We start from the raw sequence: 22340 nt of genomic DNA on the forward strand, positions 1-22340 counted from the left end.
GAGCTCAAGGATGTAATCATATAACCTCGTCATGTCTTAGTAACTGTAACTCAAACTGCAGACTGACAGACATCCATACAGCCTGTTGTGAAGCAACTGAAATGAATATACTTTAGGCCCTGGCGAGTATCACATAGTTCCTCCTGTCTCTGGTTTTGAATCTAATTTATGCGTCAAAGACTGATTTTCCTGATTCTGAGTCACCGACCAAATGTCCTCTGTATTTCCTTCCAAGTGTGTATTAATACAGCCATTAGGAGTTTAACATGATTTTAAGTTTATAAAGGGACCATTCAGTAGAGGCTGCAGTGAGTGCCCGGTTGGTGTGTGACAGTTGGTTTAAAGGTGTTGCGTGACAGTGGACCTAATGGTGATCATGCTGCAGAATTAATGCTCGTATAAGATGTTAACAGCATCTGCATACCAACACAATGAGTCCTAAGCTGATTACCAGTCACACTCACTGCAACCTTGACAAGCAACAAGGAAAGACTTAGGAGGAAAGCCTCTCATGCTTCAAATTTACTTCAAAGTTGACCCAACTAGGTCAGAACTGAGGGGAGTGTGGTTTACTAATATATAGAAAATTATAGAAATAATCTTTACTTCACATCTATATGGAAGTATGTTGATTTTTCTTAGATTTGGGACTTTTGGATTTTCCTCTGTTAACCTTAATAAAACATGACATTTAAGAATTTATTGGCAAACCAAATGTAAAATTCAAAATAATACATCTTTCACCAGTTTGAATATGACACATTCCATTAAAAATGATTATTTCTTGATATAAACAGTCACATTGTTGCTGACTGAAAGTGACACCCATTACAACACACAGCTGTCCAAATCCCAATGTGTCTTTCACCAGTTTAAATGCGTCATATTTCAGTATTTTCTTGTAAACAGAGCTGTGTTGTTTCTGGCTATGGTGCATTTTAATTTTAAGAACTATGCTAGTGTTACAAAGAACTGTATAACTGTACATGAGTGCGGTTTATGCCCCAGGCAGCTATCAAAAACATTCCAGAGATTGCTTTTGAATAGATTTCTCTTTCTATATAACAGTGGGATAATACATTTCAACAATTCGAAGATTTAAAAATCAAACCCTAACAGCTCATACTGAAAGACTGGAACATCCTTCTTAATAACTTCTTGTCTACAGAGACCATAAATACATTTATAGGACCATGATTCAGCTCTGACCCAGACCTTCAATAACTTCACAGGTTTTAAAATAGCCTTATAAAATGAAAGCAAATTCAGGTGCTCTGGAACACTGACAAAATATTGTGGCTTTGATTAAGCTCTTCTGGACTCAAATGTTGATTTAGGTGTTTTCCTTTAGCATGAGTTTTTTTCTTTCTCCTCTCTTTCAGAGAAAGAACATCAGTGTTTTGCTGAGTCTCGGTGTGCTGGCTTCCTGGGGAGTTATTCTGCTGTCAGCTCGCCTCTACTGGATGGGCAATAAGCCTCCCAACTTCTCCAACTCTGACAACCCTGCAGCTGACTCGCCACATTTTCTCACTCGAACGCTGACATTCCTCCATCTGCCCGCCGCCAACGCCTGGCTCCTGCTCTGCCCCGACAAGCTCAGTTTCGATTGGTCTATGGATGCTGTGCCCTTGGTGAGGTCCTTGGCCGACTGGAGGAACCTTCACACTGTTGCCTTTTATGGTGGATTTATCCTCCTGGCTTTGTTTGGCCTTTGTAGCCCCACCTCCAAAACCAAGGAGACCAATGGGAAAGCCTATGTCACTAATGGGAAATCAATCACTAATGGGAATGGTTACCATGCCCCTGACACAAACCATAACACAGACCACGGGCTGCCAAAGACCACCATGAATGGGTCAGCTGGACTCCACCACTGCCCTCCACGGACGTCCCTGCCTCCTACAGAAAATCTAGTAGTATTTTCATTAGGCATCATGTCATTGCCTTTCATCCCAGCCACAAACCTATTCTTTTATGTAGGTTTTGTAATTGCAGAGAGGGTACTATACATTCCCAGTATAGGCTTTAGTTTACTGGTTGCTGCTGGTGCAAGAACCTTGTATGTCAGACTGAGGACTAGAGGTTGCAAGGCCTTACTGTTGTGTCTCTGTATGGGACTAGTGCTGCTGAATGGACTCAGAACTGTTCAAAGAAACAGGGACTGGAGCAATGAGGAGAATCTCTACAAGTCTGGGATTAGTGCGAATCCTGCTAAAGGTAAGAGAAGGGCACCGGTTATCATTACCGATGGGTATCAAACCTCAATACTTTTTGAGTACCGACTGAAATCTCTGCGTAGCACTCAGTATCAAAAACTATCAAGCATCAAAAGCTGATTTAAAGCAAGACAATATAATTGCTCATTTGAATATGCTCAGAAATGTTACTACTTGGCTACTTGGCCTGGTATGACTAGTAGCTTATGGTAGCTAATGTTAGCTAATGTCAGCAAACTTTAGATATTGCTGTACAACTGATATTACTGAGTCAACTTGCTGACTTAATGCCTCGTCTTTACTTGTGGTACCCTTATGTGTTAGCATTTACCATTATCCCATGTCACTTGTGGCCACAGTAGTTAATTTTGCTAATGCAAAGGTACCCTGTTGAGTTACCACTAGTAGCGCTACGGGGCAATGCCCATGAGGAAGCACAATGCGAACATTCCTGATGATGGTTTCACATTATTCCATTGATTGACAGTTGGTGGTGATAACGTGCAAAGAAGGATAGCGATACACCACCAAAAGAAGGGAAGAAGACTGCTAGCTAGTAAACATGAACAATATAGGATTTAAATATTCAAAAATACAGCTTTGAAAAGGTATAACGAGGAAGGAAATACATACAATACATTTGTTAGACGTCAAGGATATACACAATGCATTTTGGTAAGAAACTCTGACTATAAACATAACTTTTGTTTACAAGAAAACTCCACAGAACACCTTTACAGTAAGACTGTATTTTCTTAAGACAAAGTTCTTGTACCACTAACAAAATTAAACCAAGAAGATGTTTTTAGAAGTTTGACTTATTTTGTTAAATGGGGGAAAAAATACCCAGCCCTACTATATGTATCCTTAAGCTGGGTGTTTCTGAAACTCAGTGTAGTCAGCCTTGTTCATGATCTTGAAAGGTCTGAACAAGTGGGAAGGTATGCCAGACTAACATCTCTGCTTGGGGAACACAGTTAAGCCCACAGAGAAAACCACAATATGACTTTCTGCTCCTTCATGCAAGACTTGCTTTGAAATGGTTCAGATTAAATACAGAAGTAAATCTCAATCCCATTACATTAATGAACATAAGGAGTATTACTATGTACAATGTTTTTTGTGATTATTTAATTCACTAATTACAGTTTATTTAGGAAAATTAATAATAATTAATAGTTGTTAAATGAATATCAACATTGTGTTTTTCCACTCTGAAAGTGCAACTTTTGACTGACTCGTGTCTCCTGTAGCCTGGGGAAACTTGGGGAACGTACTGAAGAACCAGGGTAAGATGGCAGAGGCGGAGAAGGCATACAGAAACGCTCTGCACCACCGAGGGAACATGGCTGACATGCTGTATAACCTGTGAGTGTTAAAGATGCCCCGTTCCCCCTCCTCCTGCTTGCAAGTCTTGACACGAACGAGTTCTGATTCCTCCCATCCATCACTTGAGATCGCAGTGGCAGAACAAGAAAGGGAAAGAGAAAGGGAAAAGGCATAATGACAGAGAGGGTGACATGCAGGAAGAACTTAAAGAAGGCAAAACAAAAATAGATCTAATACAGGAGGAAAGAAGCAAGTGAGATGCAGAGCTAAGTGTGATGCAAGAGTGTGACAAAGAGGAAATTGTGTGTCCCTGGTGGCTCTTAGTACCTTCTGCTACTGATTTCATTAGTCGTGGTTTGCAGGGCCTGTGGGAGAACACAAAGCCACTTCCAATCCTGCAACACAAGGTGTCAAAGGTGCCAAAACCTCATAGCAGACCCACGTCTCTTGCTCTCATGCTGACACTGTTTTTCTCTCTTTCCTCTCATGTTATGGGTGTCAGGAAGCTGGAAAAGCAACATAGGGAGAAGGGAAAACCGAATTATGGTGTTTTTGCATTCTTTAAAATGGAGATACTGTTTTGATGGTTGGGTATGTTGGGGTTATGTGTTGGCATATTGGGTGAGGAATAAAGAAGCTGCAAACATTTTTGTTCTGTTTTTATTTCTTAGCTTTTACCCAAAGTCCCCTCATCACTTTGACATGCTGTAATTTTGGGTAAAGCTTACTGTACCTTCACAGATTGAAAATAACAAGACAAATCCTCTGTTATGCAGTTTATGGTGTCGTAAAATGTCTCACATTTTGGCATTTTTTTTGTCTATTAGTGGCTTGCTACTGCAGGAGAATGAACGTTTTTCCGAAGCGCTGCATTATTACAAACTGGCCATTGGGAGTCGGCCAACACTGGCATGTAAGTAAACTTAAAAGAGAGCTGATACATGATGACTGGAGTGGTTGTGTTTCGGGGGAAGAGTTATCAGCGATTAGACGTTCTCATTTTGGCTGTGTCTTTGTTTGGATTAATTAGATGTGAGCTAAGGGTCTGTTATTAGATCACCATCATGGTCCAGTTTAATGCTGAATTAGATGTTCTTTTGCCACGTGGTCACTTGGAGGGCCGTATTCAGGCTATTTCAGCTTGACGGCAAAATGATGAGATTCAATCTCACACTTGAGTGCTCGCATGTGAGATGAGAGTCTGTCTTGTACTGTACCAAGGACAATTTTCCAACAAGTCTTCCAGACTACTCTTTCAACTTGATAAGTTATCTTCAATTCTTCCTCAGCCTAATCTCCTTTTAGCCTAATTTATTTCTATTTCTTACTTACTTTTCTTATGGTAATTTTATCTGCCTTTGACTTCTGTCCTGTCTTCTTTCAGTTATATTATATCATGTAAATGAATCAGCATTTTTGAGTTTCCCAGCTGATCATAAATAAAAATAAACTTGTTTTAATTCTGTATTAACCAAAACTACAGATGTAAACAAACCTTTAACAGCATCAGAAAAGGACTTATTGATTTAGTTGTTGTCTAGTGTCAGTCTGTGAATAAAAAAAAAATGTTTTGTTTGCATTTGGATGGCAGGTTGTGCTGTTTTAATTCATTTCTCCTCCTCCTCACAGCGGCCTACTTAAACACAGGAATCATCCTGATGAACCAGGGCAACCTGGAGGAGGCCAAACGCACTTTTCTGACTTGTGCTGACATTCCAGATGAGAACTTGAAGGACCCCCACGCCCACAAGAGCTCCGTCACCAGCTGCCTGTACAACCTGGGAAAACTGCTCCATGAACAGGGCCAGCAGGAGGTTAGTGTGTCCAGGTTGTGCTAAAAGAACCAAGGGAATATTAAAGGAATATGTATGTGTGTAATATATATATGTGTGTATATATATATATATATATATATATATATATATATATATATATATATATATATATGTATATGTATATATATATATATATATATATATATATATATATATATATATATATATATATATATATATATATATATATATATATATATATATATATATATATATATATATATATATATATATATGTATGTATGTATATATGTATATATATATATATATATATATATATATATATATATATATATATATATATATATATATATATATATATATATATATATATATATATATATATATATATATATATATATATATATATATATATATATATATATATATATATATATATATATATATATATATATATATATATATATATATATATATATATATATATATATATATATATATATATATATATATATATATATATATATATATATATATATATATATATATATATATATATATATATATATATATATATATATATATATATATATATATATATATATATATATATATATATATATATATATATATATATATATATATATATATATATATATATATATATATATATATATATATATATATATATATATATATATATATATATATATATATATATATATATATATATATATATATATATATATATATATATATATATATATATATATATATATATATATATATATATATATATATATATATATATATATATATATATATATATATATATATATATATATATATATATATATATGTATATATATATATATATATATGTATATGTATATATATATATATATATATATATATATATATATATATATATATATATATATATATATATATATATATATATATATATATATATATATATATATGTATATATATATATATATGTGTATATATATGTATATATATATATATATATATGTATATATATGTGTATATATATATATATATATGTGTATGTATATATGTGTGTGTGTATGTATATGTATATATATAATGTATATATATATATATATATGTAATATTTCTGGATCTGAAATCAAATGAAAGTGCGTTGTCTTGTTTGCTTCTTCATGTCTGTTCATTGTGTCCTCAATCTCTAATCAGACCAAAACACTTGTTCTATTGCTTTTCGCAATGACTTTGACTTTATGACCACTTGTGATTTAACCACTCACCACTTATCCCTAATGTAAGACTAAAAGCTCAACCATTTAGAATTGAACAGGAAACTGTGTAGATAGAAAAGCCTGTTTTGCACAAAGTAGGAGTCCCTCATCAATTACAAGGACTGCATTATGCTGACGCAAAACAAAAACTGGACTGGCCAAGTTAACTTTTTTCCCTCCACTACAGGAGGCCCTGTCTATTTATAGGGAAGCGGTACAGAAAATGCCCAGGCAGTTTGCACCACACAGCCTTTTCAACATGATGGGTAAGTTACTGTTGGAGCCTGTTTCATCCTGAATCTACATTTATAAAGCAGAAACAGAAATTGCAGGATTAAAAATTCACTACTGTGTCGATACCTGCTTTGAAACGTTAATTAGTATTTTGATGAGGTAACATAACCATTTGATGATGCATATAATAAAATTTGCATCAACTATGAAGAACAATGTGATGGCTGTTTTATGTGAGTAAAATTATGTAGTCCTGGGAAAAGTCTGGCTTGAGCTTTAGTGATGAATTTTACATGTTTGTTTCCATTTTAGATGTTGGTCTTCCATTTTATCTGAGCTTTGAATTGAATTCAACAAATTGACATTAACTCGTTGCCAAAAAAAACCTTCAGAGGAGCTGAACCACCTGTTTGATTCCAACACTGTAGCTCATAAATGTGTGCACAGACTTTGTCCTCTTGGAGAGGATCGAAACTAATCCGTGTAATAAATTACACCCCTCTCTTTGTTATTGTAATGGAAGCTCATCCTGACAGCATAGTTGAGAATGCAGGGAGATGTCTGCAAAAATGCCTTGGACAAGCTAAATGAGAATTGGAAGTGTGTTTTGTCAGGTGGAGGGAGGGCAATGTTTGCAATAGTGTGATGTCCAGGGGATTCTTTGTTAAAACTGATGTCATTTTATCCCAGGGGCCAACAGCATGTCCTCAGATCAAACAATATCTCATGGAGTTTTAAACACAACAGTTGTTCTTTCAGAGAGTGTGTTTTCCAGATTGAACTACATTGGGATATTTATTCAGCATGTGAGGAATGCAGAGTTCAAGGCAGTTTATTTGTCCTATACCTACTCTATACTAAAGATTGGAGGAATTTTTTGAGAAGTAGTGTTAATACTTTTTATCTACGCACCAGGGTTAACATGAATAAACCAGACCTGCAAGCAGGAATACCGGGGTAACTGGGAAGCTGAGAGCATTGTTGAATATGACTTAAACAGGTGGTTCAACGCGTGTTTGTACACTTGCTAAGGCTAAGACGCCCTCCTCTGCACACTGCCATGATCTACTCCAGCCTTAAAAGTTTTGGCAAGGACACAGAGTCAACAGCCCTTATGGTTCTTTAATAAATCATTTTTGAATTTAAACAAATGGCCAGCATAGCCAGAGGAAACTAAAAGCAACAAAACATGAGTTCTGTCAGTAACTAGCACGAATAAAACAACCATATTTTTATTTTTTAAAGCGAAAAGAAATGTGGCAAAGTAGACCCTAGTATCTTATTCTGTTGAAATGAAAATGTTTTAGCTGTAAATGTTTCATTTTTGCATTTGACAGTATTCTTTATTTATAAACTCTTATGAAAATACATATGCCAAGAAGACAAATGTTCTGTAAGAGTTATACTGCTTTATAGAACATTCGTGCATATTGTGCCTTGAAAGTCTCTTCATTTCTAATGTTTTTTTAAGCATTATTATCCTAAAAAAGAAATTCTGATCTATGTTCTGTTTCAGGAGAGGCCTACATGAGGCTGAACAGGCTGGAGGAAGCAGGCCACTGGTACAAAGAGTCCCTCAGAGCCAAGCCTGACCATATCCCTGCCCACCTCACTTATGGCAAACTACTGTCCATCCTTGTAAGTCCCATTACACACACACACACACACACACAGAAAGAACCATGAGGCAAGCCAAAGCATTATCTTAGTAACGACTGCAGCGGTTAACTACCTGGCAGAGTGTAATTAAACAGGACCTGAAGAAGCAGAGTGGAGTGATGAATAATGCATATTGAGTGTCTTAAGGAACACTGGAGCAAGGCAAACCCATCCTATCGATTCCTCTGCAGAGTCTGAAGAACTGTGATAATTGTTATGAGGTGCGAGCTCCTGACTCTGAAAGGTGCATGCTAAACAAACTCTTCTCTCCTGATCAGAAGTCAGCAAGAGGATTTGTAATGCATTCATTAATCTAGTGTTTGACCTCTAGAACTACTTGTTGGATGAAAAAAGGATTACACAGTGTGAAAGATGAAATTAAGGCAGAAATGTTACGATAAAAACTGTGACCTTGGATTGACCCTGATCCAGGACTGATGCCAAATAGCTTAAAAAACAGCTACATAGTAGCTGCATAAATTCATGTCTGAAGGTCACAGACGCGAGTAGTTTGTCTGGTGTGGATGAAAGCTATCCCTCTGTGATTGGATAAATTCCCAATTATCTGTGTGTTGTCTGTCCCTCACTGTGTGTATCTGTATATACACATGAGTGTTAGGAGACATCAAGGGCACACAAGTTTTCCCGACTTCTCCCAAAAGTTTTTTTCTGCAGGAAAAACCACCACCTCTCCCATTCCATAAAAACAAAAACACACGTATGTGACAACAGATGTGTTCACAGCTGAGTCAAGTTTAGATGTGGGGGTTGAACTGTGTGCCCTCTGTATCCCCTCTAGAGATGATTGACCTCCTCCCTTCCACAGCCTTGGGTGCTGAGTGAGGACACAACCAACCTGCAGTGCCTTATTGCAGCTGCAACCCTCACAGGCTTTAAACCTTAGTTCTGATCATTTCCCCTCTTTGAAGATATGCATAGCGCGCGCGCACACACACACACACACACACACACCTAAAGCGCATGTTCAGATTAGAGTGGCCCAGTGTGGCTGGACATCTGCTGTGCTCCCTCAGGCTCAGGGCTGCAGATCCACGCAGGGCCCTGCCTCACAGAGAGGCCCCCTCTACTACTACAGGGCTTTAGGAACAGGAGATTGGATGGACCCTGGACAATGGGCCAGTGGACAGGCTTATAATGCAATTACTCTCCTTCCTTATTGAATCAGTCCATCAGCTACATTTTTTGGCCGTCCTGCCGGAGTCAATCGACAATACAGACGTGGGGAGGACAGGTCAAACTGAAGTCTTGTACCGTGGTTCACCCCAACATGCTGTTTTTCTCTGAAAGTTGATGTGTAGTACTCAAAGTTTCAAAGTGACCCTCTCATGTTTGTAAAAGTAAACCCACACAATAATAAAGCTGGAATCTGATAGTCTTGTACCCATCCACATCCCTCAGCAAATAACAAATGCAAATGCAATGCAAATAAAGCCACTGATTTGTCTTGTTCTTCCAAAGGTCAAAGTGCTTACAAATGAGTCTAGTGTAACATTAGAGCCCTGCTGTTGGAGATCTCTTGCTGAAGTCAGAAGGGCTTGTTGTGTATTCGGGAAAGTTGTGGTCAGTCAACACTCAGCTGATTTATAAATTTAAAGTCAGCTGTGTATTTAGATACATTCAGCACTGGTGCTAACCACTGCCTCTCACTGTGGAAGACCGGTCAGTAATGCACAAACAGAGGATTACATAAGGTAAAAGTGCATACATGGCAATAAATCAGTTAAAAAAAAGCATATCACAAAATCACCTTTTGATAGTTGACTTGAAGCCTTTCATAAATCTGTTAAATGGTGACTTGCTCCAACCTTTCAGTTCTGATGGATGGCTGGGGAAAAGGTTTAATTGAATGTAAAGAGAAAAGAGCCAAAGAAAATGTGAAATAAGCCATCTAGGCCTGATATTCGCTCATTCATTCAGAGCGATTGCGGGCATGGGAAAAAGCTAATGAAGCAAACCTAATATGCCCAGTCCTCTCATTTCTTGTTGCATGGCAAGTCCATTGGCAATATGGAAGCAATCAGTGCTGAAGCATGAAACAAAAGAGGTGGAGAAATTGAGCCTCATACACACAGAAGCATGTCTTTCTCAGTTTGGTTGCAACACGCACACACCTTGGACGTTTTTCTTTAAAGGTTAGGCATGGGAGGCAGGGTGCTGTGTTCTTTATGAGCATCAGTTTCCTGCTGAAACTTAACAGCAGGGTTACCATGCCTCAACTGATGCATGTCAGTGCTCTAAAATAACTCAGCCGATACAGTAAAATACAAGGGATTTTTGTAGCTGTGTGTGTCTGAGTATGCATTTGTGACACAAGATGTCCAGCTATACAGTATGCATGTTATACATTATATTTATATTGTAATTAAATGTTTCACAATTTTTCTCATTCATTATCATTTTAAATCACTGACTCAAATTAAATAATCTGGTAGTGCTGTGACACTTCACTCAGCTTCTACCTCAATCAGAAATTAGTATCTATTCTGCCCATAATATTGTGTAATTCTAGTTTGTAGATAATAAATATGCTCTCCATGCTTGGATTGGTTAATTTTTGGCTTTAATTTTTTTATGTATTGCTGGGAACCTAACCTAGGAGACTTTTGTAACTGAGGCACAAAAGGAAATGAATCCATGGCCCTTGCAGTCCAAAGCTGGAGCAGGTCTCGGCAGTTTGCGCTGCAGGAAGCCATCTCAGCCTGCATACAAACAAACATGAGTTAAACCACCTATTTAAGCCCTATTTAGTGATGGCCTCGTCCTTCTGGTTGCATCAGGTGTTTGACCCTGCGTCAGACCCTGGTATATCTGCTTGCAGGTCTAGTATATTTCTATTGCAGTTGAGTTGAGTGGTCAACAAAAAACTTTTAGGTCAAAGGGTGTCTTGTGCCATTGCAAAAAAAAACTAAATATACTAAATGAATGTAACAAAATATTACAAAAAAATCAAATTTAACTTAAATTTCAGGTGCAATTAATGATCTCCTTTCTTTTTCTTTTTAGGGGCAGAAGACAGAAGCAGAGAAGTACTATCTGAGAGCTATTCAACTAGACCCCACAAAAGGAAACTGCTACATGCACTATGGTAAGAGGAGATATCAAAGGTTTCCCTTCTAACATTTTTAGAAAAGACTGTTTGAAAACTGACATTAAAATCATGAAAGTATATAAAGTATCAAAAAGGTCTCTCTGTGGTTGACAGAGCTAAGTCCTTTTCTACCAACTATAACATGCCTGATTGCCTATAATCCAAACCTGTGCCATAGGCTTTACTGTAATGATCAGGCTTTGCTGCAGTAAGCTGAACTCAGGATAATTATTAGGCAGGGGTCTTTAGACTCTTGCATTTAAGACCCGAACTTTGTAGCATTACCCTCAGACTCAGAGTCATTAAATATACCAGGTCCTCTTACAACTCATGTTGTAAACCACCCTGGATCCCAGCTCATAGCTTGTGTAACCTGATAAGAGTTTTGGAAAGAACCAAAGCTATGTGGTAATCATTTGGAATTGTCAGATACCCTTCTGTTTTTATCGTTTTTCCCAAAAAATTATCGCAGGACGTGTTTTGGCACTCCCTGCACCACAGTAACTAATTTGTGGAAATGTACTGTTATTTACTGTTGGTATCAGTGCTGGGAGTACTGGAGCTGTTTAAGGTTTTGCAGATGGTGCAAACACACATACAAACAGGCATGTATGCTATGTTTATCTGAGTGAGGAGACAGGAGCAGAGTACACTGTTTACCTTTCGTAACAGAGCGTAAGACATGATACCACGCTCCGCTTGTTCTGCTGTTAATGGAGTATTTCATATCAGTTTGCCATGTTGCTATCTTCAGGATATTCATAGGAAATTAAATCTGTCTTCTATTTGCTGAAAGTGCCTTTGTGCGTTGTCCCTTTCTCCTCTTCTTTATCTCTCTCCAATCCTCCTGGTGCTTTGTGCTGGATATCTTGGGGTTCGAGTTTAGTTTGGTCCCTGGCGAGGGGTGCGTTGCTGTCTTTGGACCGAGCTGTTTCCCCTTCTCTGCCTCTCTGGCAATTTTCTTTTTCCAATGTTATCTTGTAGCTTTTTGCTATAGGTGATGTTTATTTGGGCTGGTCTCCTCCTTTATCGCAAATCTGGCTGCTTTAGCTATCCCGGGTTCACTGGATGAGCTCCAGGTGTGAGTGTGTAAGGAGTGATGATATCTGCCCACATTATAACACAACGGATGCACACACAAAGACACACATATGAGAGCGTGCAAGGAAGAGAGGACACAGAGGGTGATAGCTAAGACAAAGCCCCTTTTCCTGCCATTGTTCACAGTAACACATTTTAATGCAAACTGTCCCTCATACGACCCGGTTCTAAATAGTATTAAATAGCTTGTTTTTGGAAGCTGCACCTTAGTGCTGCCTCCCCCTCTTCCTACACTCAGTAATATCTGTGGCCGGGCCCAGCTGTTAATTTATAGCCACTGAGGCAGGCACTTGCCAGACCAGGTGGCCAGACTCCCACAGGAAAACGCATGAAATACCTCCGTCTCATCTGTGTGCTCTAACGTCACCGAGCAAAACAACAACTCTTTCATGGTCTCACTTTTCTCTCGCCTTCTCCTCTGCCTCCTTGTTGCATTTCCTGTGGCACTCTTGTCTTTCACTGCCTGCATTCATCTTCCTTTGTTTCTCCACCAATCTCCATCTCTGTCTGTCAGAGCTTCTGTACAAGCTTTCCCTGTCCCCTCAATACCACTTCTATCAGTTTGCCACAATAAGATACTAAAGCATAAACTTGTGAATAATAGCAAAAAACAAACAAAACCCAAACCATCTATTTCAAGTAAACAAGACAAAGAGTCTACAGCCATGCTAGTGGTTCTGTACATCTGTAGTTAGACTTAGTGGTGCTTTGATCAAAATCTAATGTCATCATGCTAACATGTTCACAATGACTCTGCCAACATGCTGATTTTTAGCTTATATATTGTTTAATATCTTAGTTTAGCGTGTTAGCATGCTAACATTTGCTGATTATTAAAATGTTGACCTGAAGATCCCCAAGATTACATTCTGTTCATCCTAAATTAAGTTCATCCTGAGGGGGAATGGTTTGCCATGAAATCTGGTTCCCAATATTACTTCAAGAATTGTCGACTTTTCAATTAAAACCAAGTGTCGGCCTCATGGTGGCCCTAGAAGAAAAGTCAGGTGATCACCTAAGGATTCATCATCTAGGAACCTTGAACATCTGTATAAACATTTGTGGCAATCCATCCAGTACGTGTTAAGATATTTTACTGGTTAAATGAAAACTCTGACCTGCTGGTGGTGCTACAGGAAAAGTCTAATGAATTGATTAGCAATTCATTATTACCAAAAATGTCCACCTCTTGTTGGCCCTAGAGGAAAAAGTCAGGGATCACAAAAGTCATTAGGATTCATCCTCTGGGGATCATCAAAATCTGTACAGAATTTAATCCTAATCAATCCAATATTTCAGCCTGGACCAAAGCGGTGGAACGACCAACCAACCAATTGACCGACAGACTGACATTGCCATCTCTAAAGCCATACCACTACAAGGGCTAAAAAAGCACTAAACAGAACTTCTGCTACCCCCTAGAAATAAACGCACTTCCTGTGTCTTCCCCTCTCTCCAGGTCAGTTTCTGCTGGAGCAGTCTCGTCTTGGCGAGGCGGCAGAGATGGCGGAGAGAGCTGCAGAGCTGGACAGCTCAGAGTTTGATGTGGTCTTCAGTGCTGCTCACATGCTCAGGTTGGCCACACTGCTGACACACAACAACACCACTTACAAGTGGAGTTTCCCTACTTGAAAAAGCACACAGTACAGAAAATTTAATTTACGTATATTTTGAGAAATGTTTTTTGAGGTTTTTGAAATCCTGTATTTACAGTTTGCTGCTGTGCCATTTGCTCACCATTTCTGTTTTTCTTTCTGTACTGCTATTTAATAACCATCTTTGAAATATAAATTATACCAATGTTATAGAATAGTAAATGTCCTCTCTATGGAAAAAGCTGCCATAAAAGCTATTATATCTAACACATATAAACAGCATTACAGTTTCAGTCCATCATAGCGACGTTTCAGTCCAGGGCTTGTAAAGAAGGCATTGGAGAATTTTCCCTCAAAGTTTGGCAAGCATGTAGACAGACAGCGTATGGGTCTTGAAACGTGTCAAAAGGGACTGCAAATGTCCTATACTCCCAGCAATTCGAGGAAATATTGGAGCAATGTGCCTTCATTCCTTTTTGCTCTACATATCTGGAAAAGTCATCACTGCTCTTTAGCATCCATCTAAATGCAACACCACAGAGGATTTGTAAAAAGTTGAAAGTCTCAGGGTTTGGCTGAGGTTTGCTTTTGGAAACGTAAGAGTAAATCTAAGTGACAGCTCATTCTGCCGTATTCTGGTCTAACTGGTTGTTTTCTGCTGAGACTGACTGACATAAATCCAAACTGATTAGGGTTTCAATGACGGTGACGCACAACTGTCATTAGCTGGATTTAAAACTTAAGATGCTCCACTAATAATAAAGCTGTGCTTCAAATCTTGGCTTTTTTATCTACAAACCTTAACTACAACCATAAACTGGTTTATAATCCAGTTTGATGCTTTGCATGTGCCAGGCCTATATTTCATTGCAACAAACCACTCATATGATTCAAATATTGTGTTGTTATTCTGGTATGTGATTTCTCCAATAAGGCAGTTAGTTTTTACATAGATGTTTCATTTTGAAAGAGAATGAATGACTTACCTTTCCCTCTATCTAATGTTACTTTCCTACAAGCCTGACTTCCTGTGTCTTTATCCGTCTTCTTTTTTTACTCTCCAGCACTTGACCAAACAAAACAAAGACCAAGGAAGCACGCTATAAGATGATGACTATGATAGTCACACATGAACTTCACTGAACCCTGATAAAGTGTTGCATGCATTCTCAAGGCATATTTTACTCAAGTCACAGTCTTAATTACCATGTCAGGAAAGAATGGTTTCCTTGGCTTTATTAACTTTGGCACAACAAAGTCCGGTCCATGTACTGTTTGGATAAAATTGTATGTATGGAGCAGCTGTTGCCATTTTATAAACCCAGCTTAACATGTAAGGGAGGACTGGTTGGTGAAGTGTTTCTGGTATTTTAAAAACATCCATCTCTCTTCATCATACTAAATAATAATAATAGTAAGGCATAATGGACAGCGAGCTAGTCATCATCTTAAAGTAAGTCATTATCTGCTGCATTATCACAGTTTTTACACAGATAATAAATTAATCACTTGACACAGAACATTTTTTCCTAATGATTTTATTAGAAACTCAAGTATTTTACAAGCTTATATAAAAGAATATTTCAACATTGCTGCAGCCGAAGGATCTTTACCATCTGTTGGCTATTATGTTACTGTATGGACTCATTTGTTTATTCAGTCAGTAGTCTCTGAATACTAATAAGTCCATGTTTTAATCTTGGCGAGAAACATCTTTGTGTGCTGGAATAAAGAGTAACATAATTTTGGCATGAATTATTGTTATTTAATTAGAAATAAATTCTAAATTGCCCAAAAGGATATCTTAATGCAGAGTAAAAAGGTTAGATGTGAAACAATTGTTAATAAGTACTAATAATCCTTACAATTTGATCATTAGCCAAAGAGAACTTACTTAAAAGCATGCAATAAAAATATATAGTTGAGAGCCTTCCCAACCTGGGGTTCTCTCAGGAGGTCCCCGGATAAATTTAAGAGGTCTGGAAATGATTAACAGAAGCCAAAAGCAGAAAAATAAAATTCTGCTACATAAAGTTATACTTATTTTTTCAGACTATCCTCTAATCTTTTTAATCTTAAAACCCAAAAAGGTTGGCAACCGCTTGTTTTTAGAAAATTAATCTGTGAATGTCCACGCAGCGTGGTGTGCAATATGTATTTGGTTTAAGCATCGTTATGCCTTTTAGGCTTACTCTGGCACATTTTGAATAATGTTTATTAATCTGTAGTGTATCTGCTAAAAAAGGTAAATGTTTATTTTATGTAATCATTTATTGAAACAGCTGTTCTCTAAATATAAGATCTTTATTTCAAGAGAGACCTGTGCACAAGACAAGGGGGGAAAAAGCATATTCAGTATAAGCATAGACAAACACACAGAAATTCACTACACACAATTTACATAAAGAAGAGAGATATTTCAATTTCAAAGTATAGTTAGGTAGTTTTTCCAGTAGACCCTTATAGATAAATAATGTACAGTGCAACCATCCCACCTTTTCATACGAGACAATGGTGACCTGTGATAAAGCACAGTGCACTGTGATACACAGAGGTAAGAGGCTTTAAATGAATACAGTGCACTGTGTGCTTGATTCCTGATAGTTTTAGTAAGATTAACATAATCTTAAAATGCAATGAATCAGACTATCCCAAAGAAAATTATAAGTAAAATCACCACTGAGGCATTTTATAGCAATTTACACAGTTAACGAATAGCTCTAATTACAGTAATTCATATGATTAGCTGTACAATTATGAATGAATTCAATTATCAGCCATTTGTATTAGTACAGTATTATTAATATAAACTGTGTTATGTCACATTTTTACTCTTCTTTTCTCTCTGATCTTCTCCTCAGGCAGGCCAGTCTAAATGAAGCAGCAGAGAGGCAGTATGAGCGTGCAGCCAGCCTCAGACCAGATGTAAGTACCTGGACTGGTGGGCCTGTTAGCACTTATCATGGAAATGCACACACACGCCTGCACCGTTAATTCAATTTACAACATACTATGTATTACCCATCATTCTGACAGTGTGTTATAGTACTGTTGTTCCTGGCAAACAGCGATGCAGCTGAATATAAAATGGAAACTGTGTTCTGTTCATGGCTGTGAACTGGTGCCTCAGTGTGCTTATGCAAACACAAAAATCCCAAAGAGAAAAGAGTTCAGTGGTAACTGTCGCCTGATATTGAATTCACACATTCAGCTTCAGAGTAAATTCTTGATCATCACAGTATAGTTAGACAGACATAGCCTCGTGGGATATCATGTCTCTCGATGGCAGCACATGCGGTTGAGGAAGTTGGGGGCTATTATATCCTGTTTCTGCTTAGTATGAATCAGTCACTTCAAAGGAAAAGGGTGCGTGGACTGGTCTGGGGGAGGGAACTTAGTGTCATAGCCTGTGTTTTTTAGACAAGACCTAGAAGGAGCTTCCTGCAGTCATTTGTCCTGTTAGTCTCCTCAGTGAAGCTCTGCTCTGTGACTTATGTTGCCAGTTCAGTCAGGAGAGAGGGTTAGACTTTCATCTTCATGCCCTACACTGGATTAACTAGTGTTATATTGCCACACCCTTTAGAGCAGTGTTTCCCAACCTTTAGTGTCAGATGAAAGTCAGATAAACTCAAATACCCCTTCATCGACACCACTCGCCATGTTCAAATGTGTTCATGTGAATTGATTTTGAACTGGATTGATTTTGAAATTTTTTTTTTGTCAAATTAGCTGAGCTACTCTACAATTTTTCCACGTACCCCCTTACAACTGCAGAAGTACCCCATGGGGAACAAGTACTGGTTCGGAATCACTGCTTTATAGCATCTTCCCCTTTTTAGATAAGGTCTACCTGTCTGTTTATGTCCTGTTTAAGCCTTAAAAGCTGAGTTAAACCCTAGAAGAGAAGAATGCTGGTTGTCCATTTTAATTTGGAAAGCTACCTCAAAGTCACAGTCATAATAATTCACAGTCTGGAAGCCTTCATGTGCACATTCAGACACGCCGAGGGCTTCTCTTGTCATTTGTCACGAGTAAAGCGCCTCTTGTCTTTGACATTTTCCCTGCACACATCTGCTTAGGGAATGAGTCTCTCAAATATCAACTTAATCCAATAGCTTTCAGGTCATGAAAGATTCAGCACTGGCTCTTCGTGCTAAGAAAGGCAATGATTGTGCCTCCAGGTGCAAGTAGAGTTTTTCATTTTGCACACACAGAATGAAATGCTTTATTTACACCACTCAGATAGAGGTTCATCTCAAATGTAACACTGTACTCTGAGCAGAATAGGCGATGTTTACTGACTGTGGAAGCTTCGGGCAGGGTGCATCTTAAAAGCTGAAGATCAGAGGCAGATCTTAAAAATACTGTATATCCATTTGCTGAAGGTCAAGAGCTTACATCCATTTCATCATCGCTGTGAGTGAACTACAGCAAGACCGACCAAACTACAGAAATAATTGTTTCAGTCAAAAGACAGGCACAAGAAAAGAGGAATTGCTGACTTACTTTCTGGCTGCCTTCCTGTGCACAGAAACACGTGTAAACAGGTCTCCATTTCTAATGATTTAGCCCAGGCTTTGTATTGCATATTATCCAGCTGTTTAGAATGACAAAAGGACCCTCATTTATCTGGCTTAGCATGTCTCGGCTGCTCACAAAGTTCCTCAATGGTACAAAAAGCAGAACAAGGGTTTGGAGCACTTTGAAATGTAACTGCTTGATGCATTCATTTGTTGCACTAGGTCAGAAAAACTTCTCTCTTGGTAAAACTGCATTAAATAATTCATTTTCATGCGTCTTCCACGCCACTACTTAAAATATTCCAGCTCTGTAAGGGTTCATTTGATACATTAGGTGAGGAAAACAAGCTCCCACTCCCAATGCTAGTCTTTTAACACTGCTTGAGAAGTGGAATGTAAACAAGTGAAATATCAGCTTTAAGAAGAGACGAACAGTTGTGTTTGGGGAGAGAAAATCTGTGAACTAGTTGCCAAGTTGCTAACCATATGTCATGCAGTGAGGACGAGGGCCTGGGAACAAGGCCAGGTCTGGGGGATGAGGTGCTGATGACTTTTAGGATGAGATTTGGGTGTGTTTGTTAATTATGGCTTGCTGAGAGTCATGTCTATGACCTGGATTTGGTAGATTTCCACAACTGGTACATACTATTCAGGGCCAGATGCTTTCACTTTACAACTTCAAAGATGGTATTTTATTGTATAGGACTCTTAAAACACACTAAATGGGTTTGTTCATTCACATCATAAAAAAATACTTAAAATTTGCTTCACACACAATCTCTAGCTACCTATTTGCTCACCGTGGCACAGTGTTTCCTTTGAGAGTGCCATGGTGGCCATGCCTGCTACTGTGCTGTAAGATTGCATTAGGGCTAATTTAATGCATATTTGATTTTCTTAGCCTTAAGCAAATTTCACCAGAGCCCCTGCCTTAATCCACCGTGCACAAAAAGTCTGGCAAGCTTCCTAAAATGTGTGTATGTCTCACATAACTGTCTGTGTCAAATGTAGAACTGAGAAGGGCAAGATTAAAATAGTTTGTCCAGATAGATAAATTCAAGGTCGACATAGTTTCCACAAGTACAGTAATCCTGTAAGTCGACACCCTAAGACCTAAGAACTCATTATAATTATGGCATTATGCACCACTCGTCCTCCTTTTTACTGTTTTGACCCTTTTCTCGCTGTGTCTTTGCCCCTAGTACCCAGCTGCTCTGATGAACCTCGGGGCGATCCTCCACCTGAATGGGAAACTTCCCGAGGCAGAGGCCAACTACCTGCGTGCACTACAGCTCAAACCTGATGATCTCATTACCCAGTCCAACCTGCGCAAGCTGTGGAACATCATGGAGAGGCAGGGACTCAGGATTAGGCATGGGCTCGGGATGCAGAATAGCGACCTTTGAACTGAGAGAGTTACTACACTCTGCCCTTAACGATGACCTAGTGTCCTCTGGAGAATGAAGCAGGACAGGATATGAAAGAGCTGGAGGCTAAAAGCTCCCTCTACGAGACAGGAAAGACAAATTCTGTAGAGTTGTAGCCTGTGATGCTTGTGGAAGACAGTTTGAGGCTTGGCATGTTTGGTTCTGCCCGATAATACGTCACCACCAGTGATGTATGGTGGCTCAAACGACTAAGACCAATGTCAACTTTCATTATTAAATTTTCTAAAGTAATGCTCAGTTGTTAAATGATGCACTAAAGTCAAAGGCAAAAGACTAGAAAATCCAAAAGAAAGTCTTGAGTACAAAGGTCTGCTCAAAGGTCAGCTGATTATTATTTCATTATTATTAAAAACTTGGGTATGTTTTTTTTTAAAGCACTTAATTTGAACGAGGATGTAGCAAAAGTATTTAAATAATAATTAGCAGAATGAGTTTTGAGGTTGTCAGCGCTGATGGGTGAATGACATCATATTGCCTTTCATGATGCAAGCTGGTTTGTGTTAAAGGGGAACTCCACCAATTTTACACATCAAAGTCTGTCTACAGGTCTTTGGGAGTACTACTACATAGGTGAAAAAAGTTGTATAAAGCCAGAGGGAGTCTGATAAATTGCATCTAGTGATGTCACGTGAGTCAGCGTCTGATGAGTGTGAAAACTTTAGAGTTAGAAAGAAGAGAGACTAACAGACCTCCTGTAGATCGCTCCTCATCTCTGCTCGAGACTAGCGGCTTGAGGCTACATTAACTGCTACTAGTGTAACACACCTGCATCTCTGACCGAACTGTCTGCATTCGAGTTGTATTGTGGGTAGTGTAGGCACCAGGTTTTGACAAGGAAGAAGAATGTACGGAATAAAAAAAGACATATCTCTAGTTCTGCTGCATTGATTTTGATCTTTTTTCTTTTAAACTGTCCATCGTGAGTTCCGACAATGTTATAGGAGCTCAATGCTAAATTGGTGGAGTAAAAATTTTAAATGAAAACCTGACTAATTACCCTCAGGGTGCTCTCGCCTTCAACTCCTACTCTTAACACAATAAAAAAGCATTCCAGTGCTAAGACATCTTCAGGTACCACCCTCTAATACAGCACTGTATAGTAAATTGCTCCAACCAATTAAAAGAACAGGTTAACTCATAATGCATAGCCAGTCACATTCTGTGGGTCCGAGTCACTGAAGATTGTTTGCGCCTGGTGCATTTTAAATGCCTGTGACTGAAAAAAATGTTAACAGATAATGAGAAAACGGTGCCAAAGCTTGTACTGGGTCTTTACGCCTCTCGTGCCAAGCAAGAACTGATCTCACTTATGTGTTGTGTTCCTTGTGTCAAATGAAGATGTTTCACTCCATGTGATCAAAAGATCAAATTTAATTTATTAATACATGTTATTTTATGTGAAAAAGCCAACACTGTGCCGTCACTGTCACAGTAGCCCACCCTCTCTGTTTTCTCCACATAGATAGGCTACAGTAGGCTACATGACAATTACATTAAAATGTTTTTTATATTTGTTTTCTCTCTGCTCAGGGACATCAGGTTGTGATTCCTGTCGCAGAATGGGTTTGACACAGAGAGAGCTTTTTAAAATGATGTTAGATGTTTTTGATGATTGTGATGTTTGGTTAAGTTATAGAAAATGTGTAGCTGAAAATGTGTTGTGTTTTGTAAAGAAAAGTGAACCTTTTTCCATAATAAAAAAATGACTTTTGCTCTCAGCAGTGTGATGTCCTCTGGGAAGCCTGTGCCTCTCAACAATCTAAATTTAGTCAGCCACCCCACATGTATATTTATGTTAATACAGAGTATGCGCTGAGTTGATATTTGGCTTTCAATCCTGTCACCGCATGCAAGGATACACCTCCACCTGCTTTTCACAGCAGAGATTATGGAGGGATTAGAGGTGACGAGACACCTTATTTCATCACTGTAAAAATCAAGCATGAAAACATCACAATCCACATTCAGCCTCTATAAAACTTACAATACCAATGCTAATACTGCATGCACCTAGGTATATGTAGTAGCATATGATTAGAAATAAGCAGCC

At 38.3% G+C, this 22340-nt stretch overlaps 1 protein-coding gene across 1 annotated transcript in view; it reads left to right on the top strand.

Annotated features, from left to right (window-relative positions):
* Positions 1-22008, top strand: part of tmtc2a (transmembrane O-mannosyltransferase targeting cadherins 2a) — a 57646-nt gene extending 35638 nt beyond the window's left edge. Inside the window, exons 3-12 of the mRNA XM_044186557.1 lie at positions 1383-2217; positions 3470-3584; positions 4373-4458; positions 5175-5359; positions 6812-6890; positions 8375-8496; positions 11542-11623; positions 14187-14301; positions 17184-17247; positions 20045-22008. Of these exons, the coding sequence (XP_044042492.1) occupies positions 1383-2217; positions 3470-3584; positions 4373-4458; positions 5175-5359; positions 6812-6890; positions 8375-8496; positions 11542-11623; positions 14187-14301; positions 17184-17247; positions 20045-20248 (1887 nt within the window). The 3' untranslated portion in view covers positions 20249-22008. The remainder of the gene's footprint in view (positions 1-1382; positions 2218-3469; positions 3585-4372; positions 4459-5174; positions 5360-6811; positions 6891-8374; positions 8497-11541; positions 11624-14186; positions 14302-17183; positions 17248-20044) is intronic.
* The last annotated feature ends 332 nt before the right edge of the window (positions 22009-22340 follow it).

The sequence above is a fragment of the Siniperca chuatsi genome, linkage group LG23 (assembly GCF_020085105.1).
Source record: "Siniperca chuatsi isolate FFG_IHB_CAS linkage group LG23, ASM2008510v1, whole genome shotgun sequence".
Lineage (NCBI taxonomy): Eukaryota > Metazoa > Chordata > Actinopteri > Centrarchiformes > Sinipercidae > Siniperca > Siniperca chuatsi.